Source organism: Acromyrmex echinatior, chromosome 11, assembly GCF_024713525.1.
Source record: "Acromyrmex echinatior isolate Ae372 chromosome 11, ASM2471352v2, whole genome shotgun sequence".
NCBI lineage: Eukaryota > Metazoa > Arthropoda > Insecta > Hymenoptera > Formicidae > Acromyrmex > Acromyrmex echinatior.
The window spans coordinates 10,051,553-10,070,653 of record NC_141862.1 but is presented as its reverse complement, the minus strand read 5'-3'; the positions used below and the strand labels follow the sequence as shown (position 1 = coordinate 10,070,653).

At 38.5% G+C, this 19,101-nt stretch overlaps 1 protein-coding gene and 1 long non-coding RNA gene across 11 annotated transcripts in view; one reads left to right on the top strand and one right to left on the bottom strand.

Annotated features, from left to right (window-relative positions):
- LOC147908136 (uncharacterized) lies at positions 1-17,788 on the top strand. Of its 3 annotated transcripts, XR_015546745.1 has the most exons (4): positions 3,732-6,386; positions 7,780-7,893; positions 12,972-13,142; positions 14,803-17,788. It is a non-coding gene; the product is annotated as an uncharacterized LOC147908136 (long non-coding RNA). The 3 variants fall into 3 exon arrangements; XR_015546746.1 differs by lacking the exons at positions 3,732-6,386; positions 7,780-7,893 and adding an exon at positions 1-3,311; XR_015546744.1 differs by having other exon boundaries at positions 3,733-7,893.
- gro (TLE family member transcriptional corepressor groucho) overlaps positions 1-19,101 on the bottom strand; it is a 79,339-nt gene that overhangs the window by 39,282 nt on the left and 20,956 nt on the right. For 6 of the 8 annotated variants that reach the window (XM_087411437.1, XM_087411436.1, XM_087411438.1 and 3 more), the window contains exons 3-4: positions 9,175-9,281; positions 8,574-8,649 (exon numbers count right to left, since the gene is read on the bottom strand). In XM_087411437.1, coding sequence (XP_087267563.1) covers positions 8,574-8,649; positions 9,175-9,281 — 183 coding nt within the window. The remainder of the gene's footprint in view (positions 1-8,573; positions 8,650-9,174; positions 9,282-19,101) is intronic. The other 2 variants (XM_087411441.1, XM_087411440.1) reach the window with 1 other exon arrangement.

Here is a 19,101-nt window from a genome sequence, read left to right as displayed (position 1 = left end):
CAAAAACGACGTATCTTTCAGTTTGCATAAAATATTTTTCAGATATGAAATACTTATAAGAAATTATTCTCGTGCGGTCTTTACTTGTTACATATGTATTACTTCGATACTTTTACAAGTAATTTGATTTATTATATTTGATTTAATCTGCTATAAAGTATCACATTTTGTTCTCTCCCTATGTTTAAAATAGTTAGAATAGATCATTTAGATTTTAGAGGATACCACTATACGCGTTGCATTTAACTTTTAAGGATAGCATAGAAAAGAATGCAAAATTAATTCTATTGAATAATTAAGTTTAAACTTAAATAATATATTTTTGGGAAAGAAAATAAAAATATCCATGTACCTTTTTCTAGGATAGAAATAGATTTTTCTTTTTTTCAGATTTTGAGTATTATAACTATTTTCCATTACAGTACAGAGTTAATTTCTAAAATCTGCAAAAAGTATAAAAACATATACCTATATATTATTTTTATACTTTTTACAGATTTTGGAAATTTGCAATGGAAAATAGTTATAATTCTCAAAATCCGCAAAAAAATTGTACTTCATATTTGATCCCTATTCTAATCAGAAATGTATGTCGCATGAACGTCAAATAAACGTCCAATGGACATTGTGGGTGTCGAAAACGCAAATAATGAGCGCTGATGAAATCTGAAGAGATCCGAAACGTGTCCAAAGTACAATATATCCATTTTGTGTCCCCAAAATAGGCGCCCAATAGGTATTAATTGGACAGTCATTTATTATCCATCATTATGTATCCATTGGACGTCTTCGGGCATTCATGGAATATACTTGCCATATAACACATGGACATCCATTGGACATCCAAAAAACGTTCTGAATTTTTCGGATAGACGCCCATTTGATGGGCGCTCATTTGACGTCAAATGGGCGGTCAGTGGTACATTTATTGCATGCCCTTCAGGTATCCATAGGGACCTATTTGAGGTAATGAAATGAGCGCCCATCTGGAAAATTCAGGGCATCTTTTGGACGTCCAATGGACATCCATGTGTCGTGTGAAAATTTTACAACCAAATCTCAAAATTCTGTATTTTCGTCTTATCCTGAACGTGAATATCTGACGACAAAATATGACAAATACATGAGGATAGTAATATTTTTCCAGCAAAATACGATACTCACTTTGATAATAGCGCCGCATTACCTTTCTTTTTAAAAATGATTGATTATTGCAATTAAATAAACTATTATAAAAAAGTATAAGATTTGAAAAATTAAAAATTGATCCTTTTAATAACACATTTCAAAGTCATGATTTGATTTTGGGGAAACGAAATTATATATAATAATTATATTTGAGGTGCAAATCTTATAAGGAATTAATGTATGTCAAATTAACTTTAGTTGATAAAAATAAAACAAAAGAATGTTATTCGATAAAAATCAAATTTAAAAAATGGAATTTTTTTATACATTTTAGTTGAACGTAAGGTAAATGTCCCAATAGCTAGATGTAACCCTGTGGCGCAGGATACGTAATAAACCGTTTTTATAATTTTTGACGAAAATAAGATATTATTAAAAATCAATTTGAATCAATTGTCCTTTGTATCATTAAATATCAATTTAAAAATAAATTTGCTATGAGGTCTGTTTGTACGTTTGCCTTTGTGTACGAGTTTGCACTTGTGTACCTGCCTACATATGTATATTGGTATGTATAAATACCCGCGTGTATGTGTATGTGTGTGGGGGGGGGGGAGAGTCCAAGTATCAGTACTATACGGTTAAACTATTATTAAACGGCACACGATTTAAATACAAGAGACATAAAATATAATATGGAAAATTATTACGTTTCAAAGTTCACAATCATAGAATCCATTCGCATCAAATTGACGACTGCTAAAATGATTTGTATGCATACGAGCATGATCATAAATTAGCCAGTTGTAATACGACTATCAAACATTCGTTCAGAAATGCATTATTCGCAGAGTAAGCCTTATAAAGTTACAATCTTGAAATTAAATGTAAATAAAGAAGAAAAGTTACGTTTGTAATACTGGAGAGAAGTCTTATTGCATTAATTGGAAGATTTTCTTGTAGATTCAAACCAGAAAGATACAAATCAGATACTTGTAGTTAAATCTATCAAACATAGTCGAGATAACTAGATGATTCATATGATCGGAATTCGTTTTGTTTGTACTTGCAACTACAATATTTTCTCACAATTATTGCATCTTCTCAATTTCATGATTATATTTGACACTTGCTTTCTATACTCGCCCTTAAGAAGATACAATACAATTTTAACGATAAAAGCTGAAAGTGGCACTTTTCCTAACTTAAAATAGAGCATACGTCGAAGTACGGAATTCTCGAGACGTATCGAATCGCTCGGAGCGATCGATGGATCGGCCGGCACGATCTTCTCACGCTGTCGGCATTCTCGTGGGCGAATTTCTGCGGGCGAGGGCGAGACCAAAAGGGGCCCGCAATAGTAGTAGCCATTCGATTCAGCGCGTACATGCGTCTCAGTAAACTGCATCCGAACGTAGGATGCAGTTCGGTGGATGCGCTTGCGCGATCATAAATTGGCTGTCGCTTAGCACCGCGCGCGTGTCCGCCTTTAGCCGCTCTCGTTCGGAAACGAATGGCTTCGGGGGAGGCGGTTTGCCGAGAGAAAGATAGAAAGACAGACAGACAGACAGAGAGAGAGAGAGAGAGAGAGAGAGAGAACGGAAGAGGCAGAGGGAGGCAAAGTGCAATACACACGTCAGGCCAGGCTGGGAGATACTCAGGCTCAGAGATCGATAACATCGGCCACGGAAATATACCGACTTAATAATGCAGTCGATAACTACGCCTGGCGAACTTGGGGCAAGGCACGCGCGGAGCCTTCCTCCTTTGCCCAACGATCCCGAGCGCGCTTTGTCCTACGGTGGTGCACGTTGATTCAACTTGGCGATCGTATCGCGCGACACAAGCGCAGAGACTCGATAATACATTTCCTTGAAGCCTCTCCCCGTAGCCCACGAAAAAGTGCGCGTCGTGATTACTGCCACGCTAAGTAAAGAACGATCATAATTTATCTGTCGGATTATAGCACGTATAATAAGAGCCTTCCCTATTGTTCACTCTCCGTTTTTCTATTCTTTATCACTTATCTTCTCGATCCCTGCTTTTGACTTTTGCGTGACCATGCGTAGAGTAAGAAAGTTCGCTTTGCAATCAGTCACACGATTTGTCAGCGTTTGCTCGCGTCGCGGATGCTTTGCGCGATTGTGAAGTTCGACTTGGATGGCCGGAGGCAAGATATCGACGTAAGTCAGTAATCAAATAACGAGAAAACTCCCAACGATGGGAGAGAGAGAGAGAGAGAGAGAGAGAGAATGTATGTGTGTTCTGTGGATATCGATCTCATCTGTCCGTCTCTCATTTTCTATTTTCACGTGCCTGGGAACCCAATAATAGGAGTTGTACCGATAATTTCGCCCCCTCCGATTACTCGATATGGATCTTTTAGTAGCGAGCCTTTGATAGGATGATTGGACGACCTCATTTGTCGCTCTCTCGACATTTTCCCTCGTTTCATCCTTTTTCCTCCTCTTCCTCTTTCTCTCTCTCTCTCTCTCTCCTCTCCTCCCTCTCTTTATACTCTTTCTAGTTGTACTTCGATTCAATCTCTCGCCTCTATCCCTATTTCCATTTTCCTTTTTCGCTCGCATCCACTCTCTTGACTCTCACCTCGCGAAAATTTACACGCTGCACCCGCGGATAATTAACAGATAATTAATAAGCCGCTGTGAGTCATGAGAACCGATGTATTCGCGAATCGCAAAGTAAAACTTTCTCTGCCAACTATATTCACTTTATATTTTAAAAAAAATTTCCTACAAATGATTAAGACAAGGAAGACAACTATCACAATGCAATCGAAATCTTTCTCAATTTTCGATAGAATTTAATAAGTTATAAAAAAAAATAAAAATCTTTCTTAATAATATGAATTTATATTTGGCATACGTGAAATAGTGTATTAACCTATTCAAATATTAAATAAGAGATGGTATTGATATAAAATATGACGTGTAGAAGTGATATTTTAACTAAAACTCGCTTTGTGTAAAGATATTTTCTACGCGTAAAGGAACAAAATATTGTTGACCGAAACCCCGTGACAGTCGAAGCGTGACGGGGCAAAATTTTGCTAGTGTTGATGAAAAAAAATTTTTTTCGAGAGAAGGACAACGTAGCGCAAGAGGATAGAAATGCAATCTGCCAGGTATAGCCGCGTGCGCGCGCGCGCGCGCGCGCGGGGGTATAGTCGAGGGGTGGAAAGCAAACGGCGAACCGTGGAAACAGGAGGAAAACAAAGAGTAATCGAGAAGCGTGCCCCAGGGATGTGGGTTACGTTTAATTTGTTGCAGCGCGAAAAAACGCGGCGGAGAAAAAACATAGATAATTGGAAAGTCTTCTCGTTCGCGGGCAGGTCGGAGATGCGCAACGACCTCGGGCCCGTTTTCGATAAGGTTTTTTTCGTTCTATTCCCCCGTTTTTTTGTCCCTCATCCATACCATCGAATTTTCTTTCTCTTTTTCCAGCGCTCGCTCGATCATTACATTCGCGTATCGGAAATCAAATTAATTTTCTGACGGCCCGGGGATTCGGAGCTTTCCGCTTATACCTCCGACTGTTTTTGACGATACGTAACGGCCTCTGCCTATTCTTGCCGTCAAAATGTAGGAGTTAGGAAACGACGCTATTCATCGAGGGGATCATTTCGAAACTACATTCCAAAGAATTAATTCTCCGACGATGCACTGCAATCTATCCCGATAAAAATATGAAACTCCTGCGAGCAATCGGACGGAAGATGATTATCAATTCGAGGAATGCGGAATCAAGATTTGTATAACAATTGGAGCATGTCAAATTTTGCGAGATTATTTTCGTCGCGATTGAAGAGACACTTTACACAATGACCTAAAATTTTTTCTCATTTTTCTGGTCTTTACGAACGAAATAAAGGATAAGTTTCGCAGCATGTAAATTAGAGCGACAAACAAACATGTTATGAAAGATGAAGCGAAGAGAAAATAATGTATCGCGAGAAAAAGTAGAGTTGATCCCATCTCTCTGCTATGTACTTTTCAGTATAAAATGTCATTTTCAAATCTGCAGAATAAAAAGATAAATCGTCAGTAAAGGGAGATCAAATGGCAAACAGAGATGAAGATAAAATTTTGGTAAATCTACAATGCGCGATTTCAATTTACAAACATTCTACGTCTTTTAATAAGATATATTTGTAAATTAAATACAATTCAAATGCACTAAACATCTACTCCCTAAAAGTGAATCAGTTATTATTGTTATTCGCCTACGATCAGTTCTAAGGGTATATTATAGCACTGAAGTCACCGATTCACTTTTATAAAATACAAATAAATCAAGTACAAGTATATATGAAATCCTTGGAAACGTGACATGATTGGCGGTATCTCGAGGAAAGAAGGGAAAGATATCGTAATGACATAGAAAGGCGATGATCCGTAAGACGGGGCGGACAAAAGAGTGAAGAGAACGAGTGGGAGGAGCGGCTGGTCGGGGTGGAAGGAGGGAAAAATTGAAGCAGCGCGCGGATTTACGCGGCGCGTTACCCTAATGAAAATCGCGAAGGATGAAGTTGCGCGCGCGTGGCAGCGGTGGCGGTGGTGGTGACGGCGGGAAGAGATGGTAGGAGGAGAGGCGGTCGGAATACATGAGGGTGGAATTAGAATATCAGAGACACGGCTGGCGTAGCGTGGTGTACGTATAACTCTGTGTGTTCTGTGTGTTCTGTGTGCCATGCCGGTGGTGCGCACACCAACGTTCCTCGCCCTCGCCGCGCGCGTCTCCGGCTTGCACGTATATAATACTTGTCAGTGGTTGACAAACCCTCGACATCAATTTCTCTCTCTGTCTCTGTAATTCGCCCCCTCTTTCTCTCTCGTCTATCTCCACCTCGCTCCCTTTTCCCTCGAAACGAGTCTTGCTTCTCTCTTCCTCGCTACTTCTATCACTCCACCCCCCCCCCCTTACCACGGCCTCGTCCAACTGCTCCTCCTGTTGCCACCCCCTTCTCTATCTCTCTCTTCGTTTACTTTGGAGATATCGATTACCGGCTCAACTCCCAACCCCCATCAACCCCTCTGTCACCTCCGACCCCCCTTATCCACTCCCTCTGGCACCCCCGACTCCCTTCCACTCGGCCCAGCTTGCTGCTTGGTTGCTTGCACGGTGTCACATCGGTGTAGCAGTTTACAGAGACAGTATAGTTCGCGACAATTACGATCGGCCGTACAGCAGACAGTGGTGTAGGACCTCGGAATCCAAGGATGCCGGGCGGTGTTACGGTGAGGACATCGATCTGCCGAACGCGGCATTTCATTTTCCGGAGCAGTTCTTAAAGTCGCGTGTTTTAACCGTGTAAATGGAGCTCGCGTAAAACGAGCGCAATTTTCGCATGCAAAACACCATCGGCTTTTCGCGTTCGCGTGAATTTGGATTTGCATTTCTTAGGAATGCATTAAGCGCGCAAATCCTAGCTACCTGTATTGAAGCACTCCGTTTGAACTTATCTCGAGAATTAACGGATTGAAATGGAACGTTTCAAAAATTACAACCGTGCATTTCCGCAATTACTTTACGTTAAGATCAAAAATCCGATAATTAAATATTCTGTCAAAACGAAAAGAGATATATGAAAATATTAACTAAAATAGACTAATGATTACCGGAGAGAATATTCTTTACAAAATTTCTCAGTAATTTTCACAGAATTCAAAATTTACACTTGGAATCTTTATGTCCAATCGTGATAACGCAGACAATTAGTTTTAAACTTATTGAAATTATATCTGTTTCAATTATATCGGTTGCAATCTCTACAGACGATTGTAGAATTCTGAAAAGCAACTGAGTAAACATACGCAATGTGCCTTTAGCTCCGCTGAAATTTGCGTCTATTGAGCATAACAGGGTTATTGACCCACCAATCCGCGTTGTTCGCTTTCGTATCTCGAAAGCGGTTTACAGAAACATGTAAGCCCCGGTACCTGCGAGAGCGCATTCTCGTGCAATGCTGATTTTGTATCGGGACAAAAGATTTCGTCCCGATCCTACTTGATTTTTATTTTCATTTTCAGTCGAGCCACCGTGTCTCTCGCAAGTTTGATTTACTGTGAAAGACGAGAAACGCTTTATATGCAGCACTCGGAAATATTTTCATACTAACGTCTCGAGTGAAGTCTACGACGATAGTTTCGCAATTGGGGTTTAAGAAAAAGTTACATATTAGAACTTATTTTACAATTTTATGCGTAGTACTTGAAACGTTTTATACGCGAATTCTAAGAAAGCGCTTGACTGCGATCCGCTACATGACTTTTTGCAGCAGCTATTCACGATGAAACGGGCGAGCCAATATTTCATTCAGAGCATTCAATTTCCGGTATCAACACGTCGTCTTTGTATATTACCTTTGAAACGAAGACAGGGACCATATTTTTCAATATTAGCCGTAATCCAATTTAATATAATTATTCAAAATGTCAAATATCGATATTATCTTAAAAATTATATTTCAAATATATATATATATATATATATATATATATATATATATACATATATATATTCGAACTATAGTACTACAGTTCCTGAACAAATTATAATTGCCTCGACTTGAGGCAACTTTTCGCATGTTATGTAACTTTAGAGTCTCATAAAGGAAAAAACCTATCGTAGAAATGGCAATATAATAACATCCAGCTTGCCTCGGGATAGAGAAGAAGAGAGCAAGGAGAAACGGGTATTCATGGCGAATACTTTGGACCATGTTAGTACTGCACTTTAATATAGGTAAGTCCAAGTTAAGCTCCTTACCGATGACGATACGATTAGTACGGTTGGCTGGACTAATTGCTTCACGCAGATAGAACTAAATCAAAGAGGGGCCAGCAATATGAAGCGAAAATAATATCAATCGCTTTTCCCAGAGAGAATGGCTTGCACTCTTCTATCATTTATATAATATCCTATTCTTTCATGCTCATATTATCGATAAATATCGCGTGCCTGGCATGCATTCTCGCGTGCCAATACGAATGCAAGTCGAGAGAGAGAGAGAGAGAGAGAGAGAGAGAGACTCCTCCGAAGAATTTCTTCGCGATGCACGCAAAACCGATAATCGAATTTTGTTTTTATTTTTAACGACCCTATGCATTTTGCACAAGTTGTGGGAAACGTTGGATTAAATATTCGCCGAAACTCGGGGAAAAGTAACGATATTTTTTCCCTTTACTTTTAGTATAAAGTTTCTTACGATATTCTATCGGAGCTTGTTTGCTTGTTGTTGCATTTCGCGCATAAAAGGATTATCGAACACTGAGAAGCATAGCTGCGAGTATCGCCAACATTTTCACGATTAAAGAACTAAATTGTTGTCGGAGTTGTTCTTGGTTTGGTTCGCTCTCGACTTGCGAAACGAAAGAGGTAACGAGACTCGATCGAAGAGAGGAAAGACACAAAAAGGAACTTACAAAGTGCCTTACCATAACGTAGTGCCTCTGCATCTCGGTCTTCTCACTAGCTAACTTCTCGCACTCAAGCTTCAGTCTGAAACATAAAAAAAATCAGAAAAGAGAAGAGAATAGAATAAGAAAGATAACGCTTCAATATAAAGAATCCCGCACAGATCATATGGAAATGTGTCTCCCGATTAAATTGGCTGGAATCGAAATATGTTGTTGTCCTCGACATCCCGAACAAAAATCTTAACGGCCACGATTTTTTCTAAATTTACTTTTCCGTTTTCAGAGACATTTAAAGTGATACTCTAAACCTTAAAATACAGAATTTCGAAATAGGAGTAAAAACGCACGCAACATGCATCGAAAGGTGCGAATCAGTCGATAATCGAAACATCATCGAAAATCAGCCAAGAAAACGAGGAAAAATGTAGAGGAAAACTCGTCGTCTTGAATAATCGTGAAAATTTGAGGAAACACGATGGAGCAAATAGAAAGAAAAGGAAAAGGGACTAAAAGAAAATAGAAATGCTCGAGAAACGGGGGCGAATGGCGAGGAAGAAAAGACGAAAAGAAAAGGAAAATAAGCGAGGAAAGAAAGAGAGATACTCACGAGTGGTACTGCTGCTGGATGAAATTGAATTCCTCTTTGATCCTCTCGCAAGTGTCCGCCACCGTGAATTTCAGCCCGCCAGCAGCCCCGCCGCTACCACCGCCGCCCTGTAAGGTAAAAAAAGGATTGGAGAAACGAAGGGATTCAATTAGCTATGTATACACGACAATGCGGACGCGATAGAGGATATGTGAGCACGTGGGCGTTAAAACCGTGCGCGGAACGCAATCGCAACGAATAAGCCGCATCCGTGACAAGTAGCCTGCCGTCACTTTGTGGCATTGTATTTAATCTTTTTAGATCCGGGACCAGTCAGCCATCCACGTGCAGATCCCTCGCTATTAATACGACTAAATGAACCAACCGTATCTGCGGTTACGGACGCAGACAGCTTATTAGAGCACGGGAGAATGTCCGTTATCAAAAATATGTAATGATATTTATATAAAAAAAAAGTTACACATTTTATCCGTGCTCTTGAAAATCAATTTCAGTTTACTTGGTATTCTTTGTTTACTTGGTACTCTATATACGTATACATTACTATATACTACGCTAAAAAAATATTTACTTAATCTTAATACATTTCTTTGAATAAACTGAGTAAACAGTTACTTATAGTAAATAAATATTTACTCAATGAAATTATATAGTTAAATCAAATTAATAATTTTTGTGTCAAATGAATATATATTTATATTTAACAAATGTTTAATTAGAACTGTTCGAATAAATATTTATTAAAATTTAGTTTTTTTCGGTATATAAATAACAACCATGTATAATTTTTGTAAAATATAATACATATATGTTATATGCAAAATATCCTCATATAATTATAAATTTTCGTTCAAAAAAGATCATTATTTTTAATAATGTAATATTAATAATTGCAATATTATTCGGCTTCAGTTTATGATTGCATTTCAAGTCCGTCAGTAAGTGGCGCGCAAGTCTTTGATATAATCAAAAGATGTATTTATAGAATTTACATTTGAAAATATTATTGGGCATCAAAATCTAAACTCGATCGTATACGCCCTTTTCGAAGTTACATGATTTATTCATACATCTAGATTGTAAATCATTATATGTATATGTATTATCGTTAATAAGAGATTGTAATTTTTCAATAACTTCTTCAGATGTTAAGATTTTATTTGTCAATATTGAAAAAAAGAGAGTTTTAAATTTTAACTACGGAGAAAAATCTATAGTAGACCGTTAGTCAAAAAGCGCGACAGTTTCTCGTTTCGTCGGATACTTTTGAAAACACATTTTAAGTCGCGACGTGCTTAAAGTCGAAGATGACAAGGAACCAGCTACGTCGAATGACCTTCGAGCACATAAGGCGCACGCAAACACACGGGACCAAGCCCAGAAATGCGAGCAAGGGGCAGTCAGGTATAAAAGACGAGCGTTTCCAAGCAGGGGCAAGAGAAGACGAGAACGAGAGAAAGAGAAAGAGAGAGAGAGAGAGAGAGAGAGAGATGAAGGGACGAAAGCGCGGGCCTGAAGAGCCAAGGATGAAGGGCTGTGAAGGCGTCCTTAATGAGACCCATTCCACCAGATACCACGAGATTCGTTCGAGTCCACCACTCTCTTCAGTAAGAAAGAGAGAGAGAGAGAGAGAGAGAGAGAGAGAGAGAGAGAGAGAGAGAGAGAGAGAGAGAGAGAGAGAGAGAGAGCGTCGGATATATACACACACCACCAATGGCACTTGGCGCGCCGACTGAAATTACGGAGAAAAAGATCGGCGCTTTCCGATGACAGTAATGATTACGTTGCGGCGAAAGGGCGTCAATCGAATTTCGAAAGGATGCGTCTCGCGCGTACCTCTTAAGAGCGAACCGCCGAATACTATTATTATGCCGATGAAGGAATGTATCTGTGTAGATTTTTACGAAAATAGAAATTGGCTACTGCAAAAATAAGCTATATAAAATTGCAATTTTAACGGCAACGTCGATGATCCTTCTCGGAACACCCAGACTATCGCATGTCGCGACATGTCATATCGCCGCCACCGCGAGGAGCTCCATCTCATTTTGATAGATCGATCGATGACTGGCCATACGACAGCGTGCACAAAAATTCCGATTTTTCGAGAGATCGTCGCCCCGCGGTGAATGATTTGGCCACTTGTTGAATGCGAAACGGGGAGTGGCAGTCGGTGGTAAAATGGTTTGGGAGAACGCGGGAGAGAGCACGGCGGCGGTGGGCCTCACTTGTTGCAATCATCAAACGGAAAAGTCATCGAACAGGTTGTTGCGCCGCAGAGCGACGCATCGTGTTGCATCGCGGCCAACGACAAATTCGTTTTCATCGAAACTCTCTCTCTCTCTCTCTCTCTCTCTCTCTCTCTCTCTCTCTCTCTCTCTCTCTCTCTCTCTCTCTCTCTCTCTCTCTCTCTCTCTCTCTCTCTCTCTTTCTCTTTACCTCGCTCTCCCATAACAGCAACGGTCACCGCGAGCCATCGGCTGAAATTAACGTAGTATGACTCTGCGAGTTGGCAAATATCAACATTCGTGTTCCTGCGAAAATATCCTATCTCTGCGTTTTGATCATCACAAAACTAAAGATTTTCCGATAAAAGCTGTTTTTGAGTTTATTAACAGGCTTGTTTACGAATTCCTCATTCTAAAAGTTCCATAAGTTTTCCATAATTTTGGGATTATTTTCTCTGACTTTCAATAATATTTTGAAATTTTTTTGTATTTTCGACCTGATTCGGAAATCATCAAATATTTTGAGAGATCAATTTAATATAGCGTGTAAATTACTATTCATGTTGCCGACATTGTTAATTGTTAAATTGGTATTTCCAAAACTACATACGTAGGTGTGATGCACATATACTAAACTTCGTGAAAACTAAGAATTTTAATTTTCCAAAAAAATTTTGCAAAATTCCCTGGCTCTTCCCTAATATTTCTTTCTCTGATATTTCTTATCTCCAGTTTTGTGGCAATCTTGATTAAATATCTTTTTTTTTTCAACGTGAGAAATGAACGGTTTTCCCACTTTCATCCATTTGCCTCATTTATATTCGTGTTTTTCGAAGAACAAGAAATTAAGAAATTAATAATGAAACAACGTAACAATTATATAAAGAAATTTTCAAATAGTTAAAAAAAATCGATTATGCCGTCACACAGTAGCGCACGACTAACGTAAATGTTGATTTATAAATACTTGAACGGAAATTTAAATCGTATACTCCAAAATTAGAGACCTGTCTGTCGACGAGGTCATTATTCCCTGATGGTTACTTATTTACCATTACCGAAATTGCTACTTTTACTTCGACGTCCTAAAAGTAAATGAAATGCTTTCATTGAAATAGCATTACAAAAATCTTTAATTAATTTATTTTATTTATAATAATATTACTATACCATATAATTGAAATATTATTTTTGCATTTAGCAATATGACGTAAATAAATATTGATCGTTATCTCACAGAAATAACCTCTCCCTTCCAACATTTCTGTTCCTAATTTCGTATCCATAATTTGATAATATCTCAGAGTGGTGTGAGCCACTTTTAGCTCTGCCAGGGTCGCCCCACGCAGTGTCTCCGTGTGGACGCGCGTGTTATTAAGAAACGAAGACAAAAGTCCTCCTCCGGTTTCGGCGGCGCGGCCACGACCGCAAAACTGCACCACGACTGTGTTGTGCGTGTCTTTTGTGCTCGTTTCTCGTCCGCGAAAAGGATTCCCCTTTTTCTTTCACACCGGCGGGTATACACACGCGGATAGTATCGAAAAACCGGCTGGTTCACTTTGTTGCCAGGAGATAATGGCCGTGCGAATCGTAAATAAGGTAATAGGTCTTTGGAGAGCCCCGGGGACGAGGCCCAAAGATCGGATGACGTAAGCGGGAGTCTCTTAAGGCATCCTACATGCTTCCACGAGGAGCGGACACATCGGATATAAATCGTTCCTTCTCTTTCCTCCATCGACGGTAAATACATCGAATACAAGAAGGCATGATTCTTAAGAACCTTTTTATGTTCTATTTTACTGTGCTGTTTGCTGCAATGTTTGCAACATATACTTTATCACGTGATTTGTTTCGCTTCGTTAAAAAATTTCTTCGATGTCTACATCATTTCATATGTAATTCCTCTATTCTATGTAATTCCTATTTCATATGCCTCTCTCTCTCTCTCTCTCTTTTTTTCTTTTTTAATTTATTAGAGGAGAGTGATTGTAGCCAATGTAGATGTAATAGTCTCTTTTAATATCTCTATTAGGGAGTGAATTCTAGTGAATATATTTATAGCACAAAACCAAGTATCTAAAGGCTCAGAAAATTAAAATTGAAATAAGAAACAATGGCAATGAGCCACGCATGATGCCAGTGCACAATATTACAAAATTAATGTATTAATGAAATTAAATATAATATTACAACCCTCAAACGTTTCGGTTCATGTGAACCATCCTCAGTGGGTAAAAACTTACAAAAATTCAGAATACATGTAACCACAAGACATGCTTCGATGAGATTTCTTTAAAAACTTGCCCTTCAGTAAAAAAAGTGTAATTGATTCTCATATGTAAGTCCATAAATGTCGGAAGAAGGTCGTTCGCAATGGATAAATTTCCATAATGTTAAAGAAAAAGTGTGATAGTCTATTGTAGGCAGAGTTTCAGAATAGTTAAGTTATTATATTTAAAAGTAGGCTTAAATTAATATGAACAAGGTAGAAGTTGACAGACCGCAGAAGTAATGGATGAAATTTATAAAATTTGTTCAGTTGCTTGCCGTTGCCATGACCCTAATATGCCAGTACACACAATTGTCATAGTTTATTAACACATTTTTACTTTTAAGCATTTCGAAACGTTTTTGAAGTATATTCTAGTTTAATTTTATTTGGCTGCGCAGATTTCAAGTTTTAGTTATTCAAACTTGGTTAAACAATAGCATGACATTTTGCTTATATGCCTTAAATGTGCAGATTGCTTTTTTTCACCAACTTTTTTTCCAAGTTTTTTATATCAAAATACTTATTAAATAAATCGATTATAACACTACTGTTAACCTATAATTTATGTTAGAGACGTACTATAGACTTTTAGTACTGAACAGCTTATGCGGAAAAAGTCACGTATAGACATTTGCATACATTTTACTTTTTGTTAATTTCATAATCAAATACTGTTTTTTAAACAAAATAAATTTTTTAAATTTATTTTTCTAGTAAGGCCATTACTACCCCTAGATGATCTCTTTCATTATGCAATGTCGCCACATTTTTATAAATAGTATCTTTAATAATAAATATTTCGTAACTTTAATAATCTAAAATCAGTTGAACAACTTGGACGAATGTAATTGTTAACAGTTTTAAATTCAAATATTGATCATAAACAACAAGTTATATAAAATGTATATAAATGAGATGCCATAATACCATTGCACAGCTTTTCCTCCATTCAAAAATGATTTCTCCTCCCACGCAGAGATATTTCACTCTATTTCTATTTCCGTTTGACATTTATATTGGCTTGTTATTAAATTAAATTCTATAACTATTTGAAAATGATCCATAGACGCACGCATCTTTTAGACACGCACGCTAGATGAATTATAGGCGAATGCTCTTTGTGCATAGATGAAATCTACTTTTGCCGCTAATGGAAATAACACGACGGACGATGCAGCGGCAGGCTCGAAGTCAGACGGCGGCTTAGCTGACGCAGCTGCAGTTGAATAAACATCGGCGCGTCGCGTCGGTGCGATGGGTGAGCGTCGGACAACGAGGCGAGTCGTCGAAACTTGTACACGTGAACGACTTGCGTACACACTTGCACGCGCGACTACGCATCCTGCACAAATAACGAGGCCAGGCATCATCATCGGGAACGCGCGAGCATGCGGATCTGCCGATTACGCGCGTGAACGGCCATTAAAAACGGCGGGAGGCCGAAGAAGGAGGAGAGGAATGGGAGAAAGATGAGCGAGAAGTAATCGCTCGTTACGACACAAAAAGTGGATATTGTATCCGCAGGCGAAAGAAGGAAAAAGAAATGCGAGACGTTCATTTGGCAAAGAGAGCGCGCGAGCTCGAGACGACGCGACTAAGTGCTTCGTCCTAATGGCAAACAAGTTTTTCGCAGCGAGAGGGAAGACCGTGAGTCGTTTGCCTTTAAGAGATAGCGAAGCGGCGTAATTATTTCATACGCGCCGTCTCTGTCATAACATAATTAAATCTCGATTGATCGTGATACGTTCGCGTACGTACGCGTGAGTACGGTCATCAAGTATCACTCTGTAATTACATAATACTAGGAAACGAATCAATAACGTTCGTAAACTTTAAGGTCAGTTTCGACTCGGCTTAGGTAAGCTTAGATCAAGGCAATCAGATAGAAAAACACCATTATATCTAATTTTACATCGACAAATTACACCTCTACGAGAAGCGCAGAGATCACAGTTCATCGTAGAATGGAGCTGGTTGCAGGAAATGTGTTCGATATTATTGCCGGTGTCGGCGGTGCTCATTTCGTTAATCGCTATTGTTAATTAATTAATAGAATCCTCTTGTGAACGATCCTGCGCACACTAACCGGATTACGTGAGACTCGTGATAGTAGTAAAGATGCTTAGGATACCTTGATAATATTGATACTTTACCTCAGGTGGAGAAGTATTTTTAATATCGGTACTTTAGCCTCGTCGTGCTGGTTGGGTATTTAGAGAGGCAGGGGCAAATAATAGAGTTAATGAGTTTTAATTTATTTCTAAGAAATATACATTTATACATAAATTGTTACAATATAAATGTAAATTGTCACAAATTCCTCCTTTTAAAATTCCATAATTTTTCCCTTATTTCCGAACAAAATTTTACCATTTTCTTGAATTTTTTTTTATTTTCGTCCTAATTTGAAAATAATAAATATTTTGTTTGACCGAGGAATTTAACATAACAAATTACTATAATTAATGTTGCTGACATTGCTTGCATTTAATTGCTAAGTAAATAGTAATCCGAAATTGCGTATAAGGTACGCATTTCCAGTTTTACAACAATCCTAAATTATGCCGTTCTAGCTTAAAGATTAATTGATGGCGTTGTTTATTTAAATCATATTTTACACATTTTTTAACTCTCATTTGCTCCCTTGTCCTATTATTTTAAATGATATTTCTCTCCTTTCTTTTTTTTTTATTTTTATACACATTAAATTTTTGATAAACATCAAACTACACTTTGATAAATCATACATTTTATCCATTATTTTAATTTAAAAATATATTTTCACATATATAGTCACTAAATTCGCTTCAAGCGTTGCTTTCTTGCATTCATTTGTGTTTATTTACATCATATATAATTCAATGATTTTGTATGTATTTATCTTGTTAAATTTATGCATATTACCGCGCTTGAGGGCTTTTTCTTCGAACACATAATAAATAATGCTTAATAGTTATTATTATTATTACTCGTATTGCCCCTTAATATATTGTAAATTTGTGATTGCAGAAATTTAATTCTTGACTATCGCCAATCAACAATGTAATATATGAAATAATGCACGAAATAATTATAAAGTGGTGTCGATATTTGCGGAACAATCGCGCACGTCAAGTTTTCGGAACTCCATTCACATTACTTTTATTTAAATGCCCCAGATTCGAACAATGGCGCCCGTTCATCGATCGAAAACCTATTCTATTTGAATAATGATCAATCGACGAAATTACCGCAGAATTACCATGTATTTCGAAGTTTTCGTACAAACGATTTGTATATGATTCGCGTAAAATCCTTTCAGGATGGTAGAGATTTTGGAGCGCGTTAAGGGCGTGCGCGTGCTCGATCAACGTCGGCTCGCAGCGAGAGCGCTAACAAATGCCCTTCGCCCTGGAAAGGGGTGAGCACGCACTGTGGGGTGAACTAACAGAAGGGACATATGCGGGATCGGAGGAAGAGCACGTGGTGAAATTCTTGGCGCGCGTGGAAGCGTGCGCTTTGAATAAATACGGATCTTCTACCATCGCAATAGCTAGTCGAAGGAATGGAGGAACGAGTCTGCCCTAATAATATCTTACCATATCTGCAACAACACGATAACCGAACACACTTGTTAATTGGATTGATCGTCAATGTTACTAAAGGAAAAATATATTGTCTTAAATTTTATTAAAATTTGCAGCATATTATATTAACGTATTTTTATGAAAGAGACAAGATTTTTACGTAATATTGTACATTAAATCTTTAAAAACCTAAAGATTTTTAAATGAAAAATCAACTTATTTTGAAAACGAAAATCTATCTATTGAGATTATTTTAATCTAATTTACTCGTAGTTGGAAGACTAGTGTGAAGTTGGGAGAAGCTGGAAGTGCAAACGAAATGTGCATACATCTGCGAATGATGAGCAATCGAATGAGCTATAGAAAGTTAATTTTTTGTTAAGTTGGGGGCCTAACTTCATACCGGTTGAAATAATTATGTAGGACGCACAAACTGTTGCTAAAATGTCAAAACTATTTGTTGCCAAACATTGCTCATCATGCTTGAGATTGCTATGTAATTACATTCAAATGAGCCAATAAAATCATTTTCATATACTTTAGCAAAAGTGTTTTCGTATATTCCTTTCGTGTATTAATACTTGAATAAATTTACGATTGACAAATATATACGAAAACTTAAAAAATGTAAGAATAGCAAAGATTAATGTCCATATTCATAGTAGACCCTACAATTAAGGCTTCCTTAAATACGATAAATAAGATCTAACGAATACAGACATAAATCTTTGTTGCATTCCAAATTTTGATCAGTCTTTAATTCGCCTTGTAGCGATCCTGGTCGAGGGAAAACGTTCGACAATTCTGGAACACTCCGTATGAAGTAACTTTGTTTCTCATCCCGCCGTATAATCTCACGTCCGTGTCGCAAGAACAGATCGGGACACGTACACGCGTGTAGATCCGCGTAAACGTGTACGCCGAATCGGGCATTACGGATCCCTCTGGTCTGTGTATATCGCTATGATTATATTATAGGCTAGATGTATATATCGCTATGATTATATTATAGGTTGAACGACACATAGCCGGCAGAATGGGTCGGAGGTGGAGAGGACCTCGAACAATCTCCACTCATGCCTCCAGACGCTTCGAAGCGCGTGATCCACGCGAGGGATGTGTCGTTTTCGGTGCCAACGTGTACGTGTGTGCGTATGCACAGGTGCACATTTCGCGCGTATTTCAAATACACGTGCCATTGTATGACACAATCGACGTTACCCCTGGGGGTTTTTGCTCTCCCCCCTCCCTCCCTCCTTCCTCCTCCCCAAACCTGCGCGCTGCCTAAACGAGAACTGGTCCTTCAGCACTGCAGAGAGCACTTATCGGCGCTTAAGTAAAGAAGACAAAGATGGAGATAGACAAATAGATACAGAGAATGGGTGGAGGGACGGAAGGATGTACAACGGGGGAGAAATTGGTGCCAAAAGTCGCGGCTTTCTCGGGGAATCCTCAGCGATTCCAGAGTTCTACCGTCTTCTCGATGTTAAGAGGGACAGGAGAGGGAGGGAAGGTATATCGGTTAAATAATTCATGAAGCTCCCGGGCGCGATGAATTCCAACGGAATATTTGGTAACACAATACGGAATATTTATAGAAACGTAATTTACCCAAGATCGACTCGAGCATTGTCCGGAGAACAGAATTCTTGCTTGTTCATCGCGATCGATTTTTCATGGAGAATTCTCACGGGGGGGGGGGGGAGAGGGGGGAAGTGAAAAATGCCTTGGGCAATAAAATTGTCGCTTCATTCGCAGACTTTTAGTGAATAAAATATACGAAAGGAACGACAGGGTGAAATCCTACGGTAAAGGACAGCGAAATCCGCGATTCTCTCAGAGTGGCCATCTGACGGGGTGG